The sequence below is a fragment of the Hyperoodon ampullatus genome (assembly GCF_949752795.1).
Source record: "Hyperoodon ampullatus genome assembly, chromosome: 7".
Classification (NCBI taxonomy): Eukaryota; Metazoa; Chordata; class Mammalia; order Artiodactyla; family Ziphiidae; genus Hyperoodon; species Hyperoodon ampullatus.
Genome location: NC_136920.1, coordinates 38,672,992 through 38,691,970, shown reverse-complemented (window position 1 = coordinate 38,691,970; position 18,979 = coordinate 38,672,992). Strand labels below are relative to the sequence as shown.

Sequence of the window (18,979 nt, the reverse complement as noted above, 5' to 3'; positions counted from 1 at the left end):
AGCATGGGACACTTTGGAGAATGCTAACACACAAACTATTCTCTCACCCCAACTAGGACATGTAGTTTAAGCTACAAGAAGAGAAAGGAAAATTAGGTGTCGTAAATCATGGAAAGTCATTTAGCCTCTCAGGGCCTCAATTTCATACTGCAAAGTAGGGATAAAAATACTGATACTTGTTCTTATCTCACTGGATAGTTCTAAAATGATGTGAAAATGCTATCTAAGCATTAAGATTCTTTTATATATAAACACCACTACTAAGGGGGGCAGGGAGGGACCAGCATCCAACAACTGATAATGTACTAAAATACGGAAAATGAAGTTACTGTGAAAATGTTTAAGATATACATGGGGCTATCTAAGAAAGAAGACATCTTCTCAGGAAGACTTTCCACATTAACACCATTCCTCCTGGATGACTCCTTGGATATATACCCCCCTCATCACATTCACCTTTGAGCCACAGCTATTTCTTACAGTTCTTTGCTAATGTTTTCAAGCAAGCTTACATTTTCTAGTTAGGTAAAATGTACAAAATAAATGCTTATGTACCAAGAAAACTTCCCAAATAAAAATCAGAGCTCCTTCGAGATTAGCATTTAGGACATATCCATTATATTTAAAATGGTAAGCCAGACCTATTTACACTAAAATAATTTAAAGGAATAACTGATTTATAGGAAAAGACATTAAATAAATGTCTATTTATATTTGAGATGATCAAATCTATCATGACAAACAGTAAAAGACTCGTGAAAAAGTCACCAGATGTCCAAAAAAAAAAAAATCACATCATCTTATTTTTGACAAAAGCCAAATTGGATAGAATTTGGGCACACAAATGAAAAGATGACATAAGAGAGTCACAGGTTCATGGTCCAAATACTATTTTTTTAATGACCATTAGTTTCGTAACAGTTTCACAGAGTGATTTCAAAGAGTCAAGATGAAAAGAATTGTGGTGTTACTATTCAAATTAAATTATAACCATTCCATAGTATCTGATTTAATCATGAAATGTCACCTGCCCTCAATAACAAAAAGGATTTTTCCAAATGTATGCTTAAATGAGAAATACAACTATGGTTCCAAACTAAGTGATCATTCTCCACTATCCATATTCCATTTAATTGACAGGCTACCAAAAGGGTCATTTCCTATACCCAATGCCTCTTTTCTTTGATGAGAGTGATCTCCAAAATGGAGCAGGAAGTGTTGAGTAAGTGAGAGCTTTGTGAATGATGACATTCAAGTCTTAAGGAAGACCTGAGGGGTGGAGCTGCTATACAAGATGGTCTCAAAGTTCAAATCTAAGGTTCTATGATTCAGAGCATAAAAATCCTAGAGATAAAATTCTAGGATTACAAATGAAGAGTTATGGTTCTAACTATTGGAAATATTTGCTAAAGTGGATTTTACCATTTTTTTTTTAGATGTTGGGGGTAGGAGTTTATTAATTAATTTATTTATTTTTGCTGTGTTGGGTCTTCGTTTCTGTGCGAGGGCTTTCTCTAGTTGTGGCAAGTGGGGGCCACTCTTCATCGCAGTGCGCGGGCCTCTCACTATCGCAGCCTCTCTTATTGTGGAGCACAGGCTCCAGATGCGCAGGCTCAGTAGTTGTGGCTCACGGGCCTAGTTGCTCCGCGGCATGTGGGATCCTCCCACACCAGGGCTCGAACCCGTGTCCCCTGCATTAGCAGGCAGATTCTCAACCACTGCGCCACAAGGGAAGCCCGGATTTTACCATTTTTAATATCCCTTTCAGTTCTTGATAGTCATCATGCCCCCAACTCTCCCCTCTTATACACACACATGCATACATACATAGAAATAAACTATTGTCCCATATGAAAATGTGATTCAAAGACTTCTCCGTCAACATTATTTCTTATGTATACTGCATAAACTTTCCCTATAAAAAGGCTGTCACACAGCAGCAACATCGTGAAATTTTATTCATTTTCAATTAGTGTGGGCACTTTTCTGCCCAAACCTTTTATCAGAATTGTTATTAAGAAATAGTATCGGGCTTCCCTGGTGGCGCAGTGGTTGAGAGTCCACCTGCCGATGCAGGGGACACGAGTTCGTGCCCCGGTCCGGGAAGATCCCACATGCCGCAGAGCGGCTGGGCCCGTGAGCCATGGCCGCTGAGCCTGTGCGTCCGGAGCCTGTGCTCTGCAAGGGGAGAGGCCACAACAGTGAGAGGCCCGCGTAACAAAAAAAAAAAAAAAAAAAGAAATAGTATCCAATTATAATCATTCTGTTCCTATAAATCCTTTAATGGAGGTACAAAAAACCATTGACAAGGTTCAAATACCTAAGCCATAAATAAATACAACATTCCCTGGCCCTGGATAACCTGCAGGTTATTAATGAGGTTCAGAATAATGGAGAGGTAAGTGTACTTTGGAACAAAAACAATCATAATACCTCAAGGGTAGGCCAAACAATTTCTGCCCTCAAGAGCAGTAATGTCTGTACTTAGAAAAGTGTGCTATGTCCAAAAAAAAAGTATAAATAAAACACACATTTTAGAAATTAATAAAGTTGTTATAGAGAGAATATTTTCTCAAAAGCTACAAAACTGATAAAAATATAACCAGCACTGTAGAATACTCTTGTTACTAATACTAATTATTCTTTATACTTATTCATATGTAGACTGCTTTTCTCAGGAGGCTCAAAATATCTCAGAATAAAACTGAATTATATTCTAAATTCTGATCCATTGTATAATCCTTTGGAAGACCAGTTAAAGATTATATGAACATGCAAACAATTTACATTCTCAGATGTGCTTATCCAAATTTGCAGAGCCATGGCCATTGTAAATGAGAAACGATTCTCAGTAGAACTCCCCTCTTTAACCCACTTCTTATTCTACCCTAGACTATATTATTCTCTTTATTCCTAATTTAAAGGAATCAAGTCAATAGTATTTAAATGTTAACTTCTGGCTCCACAAAATAACCAAATGAACATACACACATACCTATAAAAGAACAGAACTTAGCTTTATAGTGACTAAGAGAGGCATAATACAGGACAGCACTAGTCATACTATTTTTCAATAGTCCTGCCACTATCTCAGCCAGAGTGATGCAGTTTTCTTTCCACCACAAGATCAAAACAGAAATCCCATCATCTGACTCTTAGTCTTTCCCACACATTTACTGGTCTGTTGTTATTGCAACAGAATATCTTTTTCCCTTGCTACACTATTCCTAAGAGCAATGTTCCACCCTTCTGGTCTCAAAAGTTCTACTATTTCAAAGTGTAGCATTTAGGCGAACAGAGTTATACAAACTATTTATTGGTAGGAAGATAGAAATTACTCTTTATATACTTTTCAAAATATATAGTATTAAATAAGGTACTCTCCACTTTTCAATTTTTTTGTTTGTTTCAGTTAGATTTTTTTTAAGTTATACTTATTCCTGAGAATTAATCAGGCTAAAAACTTGCTAATTATGACAATTATGTCTAAACAAATGAACTTTGGTACCTACCACAAAAGTATTTCTTGCCTCAATACTACTGAACTTACAAGCATCCCTGGTAATGCTGCAAAGGGAGAAAAATCTGTCTCCAGATAGCAGGGGTCACTTATCAATTCCAAATATTCCCATGCCTCAAAGTACCCCTCAGCTTCCTTCAAGGGTGGAGACTAAGAATCTCAACTCCACTAAAGGCCTCTTAGCCATCTTCCCTCTGGCTCTTCACACTCTTCCCCCCCATTTGCGGGGCAGGAACTTCCTAAGTCTCCTATTTCATACCCTCCCCTCTCATAGACATTTACTGACATCACCAATGTATCATGTACTGGGGACAGTGTTGAAAACAGATTCATTTTCTTCAAGGGACTTATGGTCTAAGGAAGATGCTGGATATCTAAGTATCTCATAATAGTAAAATGTGGGACTGAAAGGATATAAAAGACACAATGGAAACACAGAAGAGAACACAAAGCACAGAGCACAGATGCAGAAGTGCTCAGTAGCTGAAAATATGAGCTGCAGGGTCACAGGGACTTGGTTTCCAGCTTAGCAAGTAATAATTCAAGCAAGTTACTTAATCTAACTTCTTTCTTTATAAAATAAGGTAATGATATCTTATTAAGACCATAGTAAGGATAAAAAACATGACCCGTAGAAAGCAATTCGTACTAAATACTTAACTGGTAGAAAGCGTTCAACGAATAGCATCGTGGAAATACAAGAGTACCCTTGTCAGAAAGGAAAACAGTATGAAATCAGAAATAAGGGTTTCCTTTTAAAAAGGAACCCACTAATTAAATTAAAATGAAGCAAAGCCCTTGGCCCTAAAAGTATGTTTCACTCAGATGTACACTGTAAAATATCTTCATTTGACTAAGATAACTAAACGTATAAACTTTTAAACGTAAAAAAAAAGTTTTAGTTAATGGACGAATCACTGAATACTAAGCACAAATATCAAGGGGGAAATTTTTTCATATATATAAATATGTACATATTATATACATACACTCACACACACACCCTCACACACGTGCATACATGCATCCTGTGTAACTTCTGATAGATTCAAGCAGAAGACTGGCCCAAAGCTTCAATCACAAAACCAATTCCATCACCAGCATTTTTCAATGTAACTGTTAGCAAAGCACTAACCCTCTTTGACTCTGCTGGTTTGCTGGACTGTAAATGGAATTAACATTAGTTTATTGTCAATTGCACCAACACTGGTGGTATTTCACAATAATGAACAGAAAAAAAAATTCAAGCACTAAAAGATGCCAAAAATATAGTTATACTCCTCTTAGTTCTCCTGATTTAACATTTCAAAATCCCATAAAAACATTTCTAGCAAAAGTGAGAAAGTGTGTCTGAAAATTAGGGATGCAGATAAACATACCAACATTTTACACTCTTAATTCAAAACAACCTAGAAACAAGTCACCTATCTTTCCATATATCCTAGTAAACAAATGCTTCCCAAGGATTTAATTTCTTTTATTTCCAGTCATTACTGACTATAATCATTACAATAAGATTTCAATCACTTGCCTTATTTAAACTGCTTCACTCCTACTGCCAATTCAATTTTTCTTCAGTATTCCATGGAAAGAAAAGGTTCTTTTCAAAAAAGTATTCTCCTGTAAGTAATGTCCTGAGCACATACATAGCATGTTTGCCCAAGAACATTAAAGAATGTATTCTATATTCTGACTGTGAACGAGCTTTTCTAGAAATGCAAACTTTGCTGTCAATACTTACACAATGGACTACAGTGCATAAGCACTGTTCATGCTCTATTAGTCATTCTTTTGGAAATTTTATTAAAAAAAAATAAAAGGCCTGCAGTGTGTATAAAGCACTTAGGATACAAAAGACGTATTGTCAGAATATTTGCAGGATCTCCAAAACAGAAAAACAACTCCCCCAAACAAGTTAATTACAGCTTATAGTAATTATTTTTTTAAATGCTACACCAGAAACCTGAATTTCTTAACTTAACCAATCTATAGTATAAAAGAGATGACATAAGTGATCTTATCATCATGGCATCTGATTGACAGATGAGAGCCTACATTTTGTATTCTTCTGAGAATAAAGGGGATCTGAGCTCTGAGACAGCTGGTGCAGTGCATGTTGGCACTTAGTCTGGAAAATCCCTAGGTTCTGAGGTACACATGACCTTGGATACAGTTTAATTTGTATTATTTTATTTTCAGGTCTATCAACTACATTTCCCTAACTAAAAGTTAGGGCATATTACTTGGTAATGCAACAGAAAGTATGAAAAACCAGGTGTACAGAAATAGTTTACATACATGTTTTTCTTCTGCAGAGTATTATTTCTTCAAAGATCTTACCTGGAAATATAAATAAATAGGTAAAAGCCAAAGTATTCTAGCCAAAATGAGTGTGTCCATGGGGAATGGGGTGAGAATTGGACAGGAGGAGGGACTTTCAGTCCCAGCACCAATCCCAACACCCTCAGCAACTCCTTAAAAGAGTTTCTCAGAACCCCTTCAAAAATCCTGATTCAAACTCTGATGAGAGCTGAAATTAAAACTCACATGGATTCATAAGTAGCCTAGAGAGGAAAAGTTAGCAATTTAGCTGAGAAAAATGTGGCACTAAACTGAAAGTTGAAAGAATAGAGCTCAAAGCGCACTACACTGAAATTGTATTTCCTTTTAGAAATGAACACTTCCATCCAAATTGAAGTATAAGGGCAGAAACACTAAAAAGAGGAGAGTTGACCTATTCTGTAAATGCTTGCTCAACAAACACTTTTACCTGGACAAACAATAGAAAACACACGGGGAATTCATGCTTTGATAAATGACCTTGCATGTAATTTTCTCATTCCATCATGCAAATCTGAATTCATTATTAAAACCATGAAGTCACATATCCATTCTTTAGGCTATCTAGACAGATATTTTGTTTTCCCAAGACAGAGAAAAATAAATTATTACTATTAATTGGTCACAACCCCATCAGCATAATGAGATATAACTTTTCTGCACAAACTTCAGTCATATAAGTGAAGCTGACATAGGTGTCTTATGTTATTTTGTCCTGCACTCACTAAAACATTTTGTAGGAAAATAAGAGCATTCAACATCTCTTCCTTTTCCTAGCCTGGAATGGTTAAATTAAAAATCTAATGTATTGGCATCATTCCGCGATTTATCCCGCCTTAATTTTGAATACTATTCTCTCTTTACCAGATTAAGCTGGTTGTTTTTTCTTGCTTGTTTTTGCCTTTTTTTCCTCTACCTGTATAAAAAGGTTGAGGAAAACATCTCTCTTTTAAAGTACTTTTAGAATAATAATACTTAACGTTAGCATAGCCCTTTACAAATGTCAAAGAGCTCTCATACACATTTATCTTCCATACATATTACCAACTCTGGGGCTAGACTGCCTGGTACTAAATTCTGGTTCTACCACCCTGTTGTGACCTCAAGGAAGTTACTTAACCTCTCTGTGTCTCAGATTCCTCATCTAGAAAGTGGGGATAATGATAATGCTTATACCTCATGGGACTGTTATGAGAATTAAATGAATATATGTAAAATACTTAAAACAGTGCCTACTACATGGTACACACTACACAGGCATTAACTATTCTTTTAAATTATTGTCATCAACATAAATCATCATATTTAGGTCTCACAACGATTCTGTAAAAATAGGACAGCAAGTATCATTTTACCCTTTTTCCAGATAAGGGAATCAGGCTCAGAGAAATCAAGGGACTCATCCAGAGTCATAGTTAAGAAGTAGAATCCGAACTAAAAAACACAGGCCTAAGAAAGTATCAAGGAATACAATGAAGGAATTATACTGTGTGATAAGACTCCTTTTTAGAACCACCATATTTACAATTTTAAGTCTGTGGTTACAAAAAGAGCAAAAAAAAATATTTCATGGGAAGAAAATTTTAAATTACAAAAATACAGCTTATTAGAAATGAATATGTGATCTTAAAATGTCTTTTTAAAAATCTTACAGTTAAAACATGTCCCAAAATTTCCGGAAAATTGAATAATAGCATTTTATAGTTAAACTCAGTCATTAATTTGAGAATTACAGAATATTTCAAAGAAAACTGGATAACGACATTTACTAATGTAAGGTTACAATTCAGTAACTATCAATATACCATACACAATACAATATAAAATACACATACAACACTAAAATTAATTCAAATACATATAGTTCCGAAAATACTTTAGAATAATTTAGTCCCTGAGAGATATTGTGAATATCAACTACAACAATGGAGTATTATAAATATAAATGACTTCAATTATTTAAGGTCTCTGGCTTGGTATACAAAGTATCAGCTTCTGTACAAAGCAAATAAAACCACGCCTGATAGTAGCTTATAGAATACAAAGGAAAAAAACAAAGTTTTAACAGTAACCTGTTCATACTATTTATCAAGCACCTACTATTTGCAAAGCACTATGCTAGCTACCCATCATTCAAAAAGGAAATCAGATCCTTCCTCTTCAAAAGCATAAAATTTAAAGACCAAGTAGGGATAGTGCCATGGGGGGAATAAAAGGTTTTTTCCTCTTCCTGGACTACCAGGGGTTCCCCCCAACCCCAGTGATTTCAAAATCAGAACCAGTCATATATCTCACTAAAGATGAAGAAACAAACAGCTGATGTTCTTCAGTTATTTTTTTAGTTACTTTTTTCAGGAACAGTGATGAACTGCCTATGATTTTATATATATACGCTGTCTGGCCTAATAAAACCCACAACGTGACTTGAAGTCTACGAGTCAGCAGATCACTTCTGGCACTAAATATCTCCGTGACTTTGGAGAAAACACCACCAACCATTCCTGGCCTTCTAACACTTACGGTGCCTTTGGGTAAAGTTATTAAACTTCTCTAGGTCTGTTCCCTCAACTGCAAACTTATACAGCTGTACTAGAATCCAAAAAGTAACTGGATCGGTAGGGTTCTCACTTTAAGTAGAGACTCCTGGGCCCACTCCCAGTGATTCAGAATGTCTGGCCTGGAACCCAGGAAGCTAAGTGTTCACCAAGCACCACAAGTGACTGAAATGTGCAGGCGGGCCTCAGCCACACTTGAGAAATTAACTACATGATCTCTAATGCACCAACTGTATAAAAAGATGACATAACAAGGTGACATAACTTATTTCAGAAACAAGGTCTTAGGAATTCTGGATCTAGCTCAATATACAGGACATAATCTATGTTAAACAAATACTTACAGAGAGTAAGAAAGGAAGGAAGGGAGCTGGTAAAGACAGAAGGGAAGGCAGGGAGGAGGCTAGCTAGCTTACTGATCATAGTTCTGCCTAAGAAACATACAGAATGATAGTAAAATTAAAACTGCAAAACATACATCAGCAGCTAGAAAGCGAAGACCTCAGTCTCTACACACATACAATTTTAAATACAACATCAGCCCTTGTCAAAGTGCAAAGTACTAAAGAGAAAAAAGCAAAAAACAGTACATAGAAGCCAAAAGAATCCTAATGGAAAATTACTGATGACTAAAACTTAGTGACTGTTTTCCCTAGGTAGAAGAGAACAGAATTTTAAGAACTAAGACTTGGAATTGGGACTAAAGTTTGAAGTTACTGGTTAGTCACATGCATAAATTGCATTTGGGGTAATATATGAATTGCAGAAATATTGTTGGCAATATTCCTTCTGTCCATTTTTTATTTCCATTTTCCCATGCACTTACATTATAATTTTTGAGATGTTTTATCTTCACTTCTGATGATCTTCAAATGTCAATGGCTCTTAACACATTAACTGTAAACAAACACAAAGGAACTTAGGGGAATTCAGATAAGGAACCCTACAGTAAAGTATTCTAAAGTATTCTGTAAAGCCTACAGGGGAGGGAGGGTTGGGAAGAGGCATCATGTTTACTTGCTTTTTTATTTATCTGATGTTCAAAATGTAAAACTATTTTTCTGAATGAAAACGATACTATCCTCTTAATCATCAGGCAAAGAAAAAAAAATCCTATTTTCTGTCAGAAGAAAAAACATTCAAAGCTAGAGAAAATTCTCTCCAAAGATGGACATTCTGAATTCACTAATGTATTGTGTACCTTATCCTTCTCCTGCTCAGCAGTACAGCTGGTCAAGGAAACTCATTTCCTCATCAAGACAACCCAACTGACCTGCCCTGGGACTGCCCTTAACTACCAAGTTTTGCCCTGGAGCTGGGGCACCAGATCGTCAGGTATGATGAGTTCATTACAGCACAGAGACTCTGAAGTTAAAAATGACTTGGGTTCAAATGTCAAACTGCTCTCCCTAATCTTCAGTTTTCTCATCTGTAAAATGGAAACAGTAATACTGTTTATTTTATACAGTTATGAGGATTATATGAGAAAATGCATATAAAGGATTTACCACTATGCCTAGCATATAGTAAGCATTCAATAAATGTTAAGTGCTATTATTTATATTATTATTATTGGAACTGTTGATATTAATACTATTAATTGCTTACTACAACTTTCTACCACTTGAAAAGCAAAGCTTATCTCAGATGTTCATATTTTTAGGTACTGCCTTTGGTTAAAATGGAAGAGTATCATCCAATACTAGTAACAGAGGACATTCATAACATATTAAAATTTTATTTTTGATCTTTGCTGCATTTCCTGGCTCAACTCAAGAAAATTAAGGCTCATATTCACTAGCCCATCATCAGCGAAAGTTATTACACCTTTTGCTAATACACAACCTCCTAACAAAGTCCTAGTTGAACAACTATTCACTTGCTGTTTTCAGTAATGGCAATTCTGTTAAGAAAGGAGATGGATATATTTGTAACTCATGCCTATTAAACCCTATGAGCACAATGAATAATGCTGTATCAGCCCAGAAGAGACTCCTCTACCCTCCTCTACCCCCTCTACTTATCCCCAAATGATTAAACTCCTTCTGTTTGACATTACATGCTTAAAATCTTAATATTTAAGTTAGATGACACAAAAATGCATAAAACACTGAGTTCTCTGAATTTTCAATCAAACCTTTAGGTTGAAGATATAAAACTAAACACAAGATACTGGCAAAAGCATTCATAAATTAACATGACCCAAAATGGCCTGCTTTATTTCTCTTATGAAGACCAAAGCTTTTGAACTGAAATGAGAGAAAATACCTAAGTACGACCTGATGCAATATTCTAGGGGGAGATAAAACACATGGATACATGGCTTGGAAATGAACGCCAAACTGCAGAGGGGTAATCAGTGTAGGCCATCATCCTCACACCACCACTACTTTACCAGGCAACTCCTTGAGCTCTTCAAATGAAATAACATAGCTGATCATTCCTCATCTGATTTCTATTTGCCTTTCACTTAATGACCTGGCAATTAATAAGTCTAACCCCTTTATTTTATGGTCCTAGATTAAGATTATAAAAATCTGGCCCAAGATAATACAAACAAAAAAAAGTAAAAAGCTTAAAAACTCAAGAGTTTAGAGCATTCCAAGATACAGTTCTCTTTTTCGGTCTGCTACGATATATCATCTCTCTCTTTCCAAGCATTTTCTACTATGGTCATTGCAGGCAAATCTAAGAATGTCTTTGGCATAAATTAAGTGTTGTACACTCGAACTGAAAAATATTTTCCCTGCTTTAAGATGATTTATTTGTATACGTGGAAGAAGCTGCTATCTCCAATACCCATTCTCTCCTATTCCTTAGAGATAGACCTCCAATTTCCAGCTCAGCATAAAGCCTCCCAGAAGAGACTACGTATTCTAGCCTCCGTTGTGGCTAGGTATGGCCATGGGACCATGATCTGACCAACTGGATGTAAGCTTAAAGGTGGTATGTGACTTCAAAAAAAAGTATCCTTTACATAGAGGAACATGCCTTTCTTCTTCCCTTCCTCCTTCCTTTCGACTAATGAAGATCCAATGGGTAAAGCATTGCAATAGCAATTTCAGTTTTTGAGGTAACACTGGAATGTAACATATACTAAGTTAGAAAGAGTCTGTGTCCTTGATACTTTATATCCACTGTATCAGATCTGTATTAACTATCTCCGGGCTTTTACCGTGGGGGGAAAAACCCCACAAAATTATCTGTTTTAAGCCACTGTTAGTTTGGATTTTCTGTTATACTCTAAACCTAAATCTTAACTTTAAAAACATAATAAAGAAGAGTTTTCCAAGTAAGTGTATTTAGGTTTTTTGAAGTGTATAGGTTGAAACATTTTAAAAGTTAATTTTTATTATATTGAAAACATAGCATTTGCCCTTATTTAATCTAGACTAAGAAGTACTTAAAGAGGTCAAGAGTTAATCACATCCAGTAAAGAGTCTTTGAAAGAAGTAAAGTTCATCAGCAATTACTGCATGGGTACTATGTACTTGGCCAGGAGAAGAATTATGAGGCTTGTTCATTAGTGGTCTATAGTGATGACAACATTGGTATGTATAGAGAAACACATTAAGAGGGATAAGCACAATCAGTTCTGTGTAATAAAGCTACAAGAAAGGGAATTGAGGTTATTATTTTCATTAAGAGGGCATCTTCTCTAGTCCCTTTAATTTTAAGAACCTTGTATCTTTTCATTTTATATAGTTCCGTTTTTAACCTGACTTCCTGTGGAATGCAGGCTTATAAAATCACTCCCGGGCTTCCCTGGTGGCGCAGTGGTTGAGAGTCTGCCTGCTGATGCAGGGGACACGGGTTCGTGCCCCGGTCTGGGAGGATCCCACATGCCGCGGAGCGGCTGGGCCCGTGAGCCATGGCCGCTGAGCCTGCGCGTCCGGAGCCTGTGCTCCGCAACGAGAGAGGCCACAACAGGGAGAGGCCCGCGTACCACAAAAAAAATAAAAAATAAAAAATAAAATCACTCCCTATCCATATCACCTCTCAATAGTTTTAATCCTATCCACTGATTTAACTAAATTATAGAGTAGACCAAGAGATGGCAAGTGCTTTACCTATTCAAAACTTCCTTCCTTTAAAAAGAGAAAATATTCTAATCTAGAGAATTGTCAAGTCCTGAATCACATGCAACCTTTGTCCCTGATGAATTTGAATACAATAGCACTAACTTGCAGCTTTCCAAAATAAACTCACTGCTTACTGAACATCTGTATCTGGGTTATTTCCTTCCCTTGGGCATAATCCTTTATTGGTTCAGGTGATGGCCTTCTGGAATTCTTTATAACACTTTTTTAATATGTATGTTACCACTAATGCATCTCACCAAGGATCTATTTTTAAGAAAAGCCTAAAACATATATTCTTGATTTGGTGTTCTTTCTTGTGGCTACGAAAGAAAAGAGTTCAGGAAATTTCCAAAAAGCGAGACATAATAAATCCACAAGAGATGACTTTTACCTCTCACTACTTCAGTCAATATTTTTACAAAAGTGCTCTAACTAATAGGCTTATAGTAGTTCTAACACAGACCTTAACCTAGTCCATTTCAACTAATATTGATGGAGTTACTAGGCAACAATCAGGAAAAGACCCAAGACAATGCTTCTCAAACTTCAGCATGCATCAGGATCACCTGGAGGTCTTGCTAAAATACAAACTGTGGAATCCACCCCCAAAGTTTTTGATTCAGTTAGACCTGAGGTAGGCCCAGGAAATCTGTATTTTAACAAATTCCCAAGGGATGCTGATGCTACTGTCCTGGAATTACTGACCTATATTAATAGAAGACTACTGATGATAGCATAAGGAAGAAAGAATAAAACATACACAGGACCCAGTCTCAGCTTTAGTATTAACTTGTATACTTTTGATTGGTAAGTAATTTAAATGTTCTTCCAGAAAAATATATACAATTACTGATTAGTTCACAAGAATACTGGATCTTATCTAACAGAACTTTAAGGTTCTTTTAGGGTCCTGTTATAATGAAACCCAAAATAAGTAATTTTTAGGCTACCAAAATGTTCAATGTCTGATGCAAGGTGTTAATAATAAGGCCAAGGTTGGAGATTCAACCTATTAGCTTCACTTTGTTCTGTAGCTATAGTTTCTACCACCAATCAGGCCAGCTGCCTCAGAAGACATGCCAAGAGTCAAAAGGAGTATTGGTAAGAATGTGTGACTGGATACAAATCCATCACCACTACTGAAAAAACAACCTAAAAGGATATTTCCTACTTACATCACCTCTAAGTAACCTTGGGGCTGAAACTAGAAATGAGACCTTATGACAAAATATTTTAGAAATCTTAAAAACTCTCCTACCTCTTCAGGCTATAAGTACCATCAAAACTCATGGAAACAGAAATCCAGGATCTACTGTTTTCGAATGATGATAATTTTAAGGAAGACATGCAATTCAAAAATCTAATTAGTTGGAGCTACTTTTTTGATTACATTATGTGCACCTCCCCTCTGATTTTTTTAATCTTAAGTTAAACGTAAATACAGAATGCTCATAAATACTAATGAATATACAGACTAGAAATCAACTAATAACCCAAAATCATCTGAGACAAACAAGTGGTGCCCAGAGTAATTAGAAAATGAGGATATATATATATATAGGATGAAAGAAATATACATTAAATAAAATGACTGAAAAAATAAATTAGAGAGAAAGAGACCAAAGTAATCAATCCGGTAGGCTAAGGAAACAATGTTGTGAAGACATACAGGAGTGGGCACAGAAAAGATAATGCAGACAATAAAATAGCTCAGGGTGTCAAGAGGCTTCATGCAAGGGTACCTTCCCAGCTTGAACCTGAAGTTGTGACTTTACAGGCCAAATCCACATAAGAAAACCCTTTTTAATTCTTTGAATAGAAACAGCAAATAAGACAAGTGGTGAACATTCAGTCAACATTTCTTTATTCAATCATTCACTGGGCACATATTCAGCACTAGATATATTAGTATGTGATTGTGCACTGTAAAAAGTAATCAAAGAAACTCACTTAAGCAGTACATTTCATAACAGTGTACCAAATGGAAAACCAGACTAAGAAGGCAGAATAGTACCAATAGAGTATCAAATTCTGCTGTGTAACTTCTACAATTCTAAGGCTCAGGCCTACCCTAGCTACCATATCCAGCCTACAGTATTGTTTTATCAATATCCTACACAAGAATCAGAGCAAAACCAACAAGAAGAAAATTATGGAATACAGCCAGATAAACAGTGTGAAGTGAATTTTTTCACAACTCTCTCTCTCTCTGTGGGGCAGAACATGTGTGATGAATGGACAATAGCAGGATATACAAGAGGTGCTGAACAGCTCACTGAAGTAGACAATACCAAGCAGGACTCACCAAAGAAAACTACTTTTTTTAAAGGATGCAAGATGATGTAATTCCTAATCATATACAGCTGATTAGGAAACTGCTATGTGAATATCATATTAAGAATGAAACTGTTCTTCTGTGACCAAAGATATCAGGCCTATGATGACCTAGAAGGCAAAGCTAGAGCAACAGCAATTCTGAGCTGACTACAGATTTATAGATACACAGACAGTAGATATATAGAAATCAAGATTCAATATATGCTTAGTGTGAACTACAGATCCCACAAGAGCCAGTCACCCAACTTAAATGGAGTGTGTCATTTTCCAAAAAACAATGGGTAACCACATAGGTTACAGTACTATTTTTCAGATTTATATTCTTCCTACTTCCCAGAAGTGTAAAACATTTTACAAATTAACACATTTAAACATAATATTTAAACTGAATTCATCTAACAGAAGTACTTGAAGAAATTAAAGATGAGTATATTACCAACTTCAGTTATAAATCTGACTTAAGTCTTTTGCCAAATTGAAGATGCATTAATGGTTTCCATTTTCAAACAAATAGGAAATATAATTTTTTGCATAAACAATTTTCCTTGGAACTAAACTCAGCAGAAATTTGTTAATCAAATGTGTAAAAGACAATCTGTAACACACTGAACAGTATTATTAACTATTATTCTACAGGAGATATCAAAACAATTTCACAACGCAATTTCCTAATTGAAAATTTGAAAATGAAAATTTCCTAATTGTATAAAACAAAAGCATAACTACAATTTAAGGGTGAGATTTCTGCAAAAGGCTGAGATAATACAGTTCAAACACCAATATTTTGCTTTATTATAGGCTAACAAAAGTAATAAACTTAATCTGGGTAGCCACTTAACATTGCTTTTATAACCACAGTTGTCCACCCCCGTCCCCTGTGTACTAGAATCATCTGTGACTGTTACCCTAAATTAAGTTTAAAATTAGGCTTTCTAACAAGTGTCTACAATGCAGCTTTCTATAATGTTGATTAAAGAGAATGCCACAAACAGGTGTAATGATTCATGAAATAAAAGATATGAAAGAATTTAGCAGGGTGGACTGTATACAGTAGACAATCAATAAATGTTATTTATCCACCTTCTAGAGAAGAGGAATGAAAGCTGGCATTTTCCTGTGAAAGTAGAGTCATACTTATATTTTTGTCTGGAGGGGATGAAGCTAACATACTCTAGTCAAAATTCAAGGTGTTCTTAATTTTCTCAAATTCATATGTAACATAATGTTTCATTAAGAAGTTAAAAAAATATATATATAAACTTTAAAGTTGCTGGACTTTTTTTTTTTTAGAAAATAATTGTGCTTAAGTGGCACAGGTAGGTACATTAGTTTGTAATACTAACAGACATTTATTTAGTGTAATTGCAAAAATTCATAACAAAGGTTATTATCATCAAGTATTATCATTAAGATAAAGAACTTTAGAGCTCCAAAGGACCTTACAGGTTTTCTAGATCAACCCCCTTATTTCAAAAGATGAAAAAACTGCAGAACGGAAAGGTTAAATGATACAGGCCAAATCACTAGCTGAGCCTAGGACTTTAAAAGAGCCTGAGCCTCCTGACTTCCAGTACTTTCTTTCTAACAACACTATGCTGCCTCCTGTGGTCCCAAATCCTCTCCCTTGGATGAGATTACTAGTTGCCTCATTTTTGTTCTTTACAATCTATCCTGAGCCATAGTTGTCATTCGTAATTCTCCCATAAAATTGTAATTTTCCAACCTGTTTCCTGAATGATTTTACAGCTGAGTGTAAATCCCCAGCTTTCTAAATTTCCAAGTAATAAACATAAACCTAAAAAATACGTGAAACAAATGTACACTGTACATAATCAAACACAAAGAAAAATTCTTCTCTCCTGGATAACTCAATATACAAATTTAAAAAAAAAAAACATTTATTAAGCACCTCTGACAGGCAGGGTCTCTGTTTAATGCTGGTGATATGAAGATGAATACGATCCTTGTCCTCAAGTAGCTTATAGCCTAGTAGAGAAGACAATTAAACCAACAATTACACTGTGCTTGTTAAGGACTCTGAACAAAGCGTGGGCAGGTTGCTATGAACGCATTTAAGAGAATCTAATTTAGAACGGTGGGATCAGCTAATGATTTCCCAATGAGGTCCCGAACAGCAACAGGAAAAAAAATGGCAGTATCACCCATATCTAGCAGAATCCAAAATGAATTAAAAGAGACAGAGCAACTTCAATTTATTCACAGGAAAAAATGAAAATAGCGTGTTTTCACAGCGGTTTAGTATCTAGTAACTCTCTTAATAACAACTAGACTATTTTTCAATGGAAAAGAACCTGATTTCATTGTGGCCATATAACAAATACAGGTCTTCCAATTATTTCTTAATAAAATTTTAAATCATTATTTTAAAACCAAAGGAAAAAACTGCGTCTGAAACACGTGTAGTTAACATTCACAACAGCTCTCTGCAAAGCTGCATAGTAAAGTCCTCCTCAAAATCCCATCTGGTACAAGAGAAATAACCTGGAGAACCGGTAGCCCAAGAAGGAAGAAAACTACCACTCATTAGTTACTCGGGAACAATGACTTTCATCTGGAAGATTCAGACCTGAGAAGCACAGTGGTGGGTATTTTTACTCACATTTTAAAGCAAAGTTGGGCGGGGGGGAGATCAGAATGTAAGGAAAATAGTAAAAGAGATAAGTGAAACGAAGGGAAAGAGAGGAAAGAGTCGGCAAGAAACCAAAAAGCAAAGACTTAAAGACGGATGGAAAAAACACTGGAGGATGATTTTGGAAAGAGTGGTCAAGAGAGAAAGGCAGGGAGGAAATGGGGGGAGGGCTATCCAAAAAATGAATTAAGAAGTAATGAAAGATGAGAGAATGTAATGAACCGGGGCTTCCCCAACCGCGGATAAAACGACCTCGGAATACAAAAGGTAGAGGAGCCGAAAAAGAAGCAGTGAGTTTTAACCTCCTCTTTACCAGCCTCTAACCCCCAGAGAGGGATAAAGAAGACGTTCCCAGTCCTAAGGAAGGAATTCCGGGGCAGTCTTCTGGAAACAGAGGCGGCGAGCTGGGGCACCATCCAGCGAGGCCCCGGCCCCTCTTCATCCCCCTCGGACGCTGGGCGAGGCCCTGGGCGTCCCGGTTACCTGGACAGGGAATCCACGCTGGGTGGCCGTCCTACTGCCGGCTGGGAGCCAAGACTCTCGCAACTCGAGCTCTTCTCCATGGCGCGGCGGAGGCAGCGGGAGAGAAAGCCTGCAGCGACCTCCGCGGCTGCCGGGCTGGAGAAACGGAGGGCGGAGTGCGACGGGCCGGGACCGCGGTCAGGCCCGCGCCAGCCCAGGAGGGAGACCGGAAGCGGCCATGTTCCCCCAGGTTGCACCGCGCGCGGGGGCTGCCGGGGAGCCGGAGGACCCCGCGGAGCCCTCAGACGCCCGCCCCCCACGCGCCACGCACGCTGTGACCCCCCGCGCCCCAACGCGCCGCGCCAGCTGTGTCCGCCGTGCCTCCGCTGGTCGATGGGAAAGAGAGGGGGCGGCACCGGAGGGGAGGGGATTCCGTAAGGCAGAAGGGACCAGGAGTCTGCGGAAGGAGGGGACATTTTAAAAATAAGAGAGAGGAAACAGGGAATATTACGAACGAGGGTCTCAAGAGAAGAAAGAGACAAGGACCTTAAGGACGGGGAAGATTGTGACAGGAATGTGGAGGTCAGGGAAAGTGGGAGGACAGAGTAATAAAGGAACGTGGGCAAACAGTAGGATGAGGGGGCAGAGGGACTCGGGGGATGAGGAAGGGAGGAAGAGAACATAGGGACGCGTAAAGGATACGGATATGAGAGATGAGATGGCAAAATGTTCACCGGATTAGGGGCTGAAAATAATGATTAAATAGTTGTTCATTAAATCATAATTAAAGGCTGCTTTAGAGTTAGTCATGTATTCAAATCCTGCCTCTGCCAGTTATTTGCAGTGTAATTCAAGGCATGGAACATCAGCTTCCTTATCTTTAAAATAGGAATAATAATAGCTTCAGAGATTAGATGAGTTAATACATGTTAAATGCTTAAAATAATGCTTGATACATAGAAAATATTCAAATGTAAGTAGAATTACTACTGTCTCCGTAGGGGTTGTTAGGATGGAATGGACTAATGTATAT

The 18,979-nt window shown here is 37.0% G+C and overlaps 1 protein-coding gene across 3 annotated transcripts in view; it reads right to left on the bottom strand.

Moving 5' to 3' along the window:
- MTMR2 (myotubularin related protein 2) overlaps nucleotides 1-18,047 on the bottom strand; it is a gene marked incomplete at both ends in the record, with an annotated part of 106,706 nt that extends 88,659 nt beyond the window's left edge. For all 3 annotated transcript variants that reach the window (XM_079709009.1, XM_079709010.1, XM_079709011.1), the window contains one exon: nucleotides 17,968-18,047. In XM_079709009.1, coding sequence (XP_079565135.1) covers nucleotides 17,968-18,047 — 80 coding nt within the window. The remainder of the gene's footprint in view (nucleotides 1-17,967) is intronic.
- Between the last annotated feature and the right edge of the window lie 932 nt (nucleotides 18,048-18,979).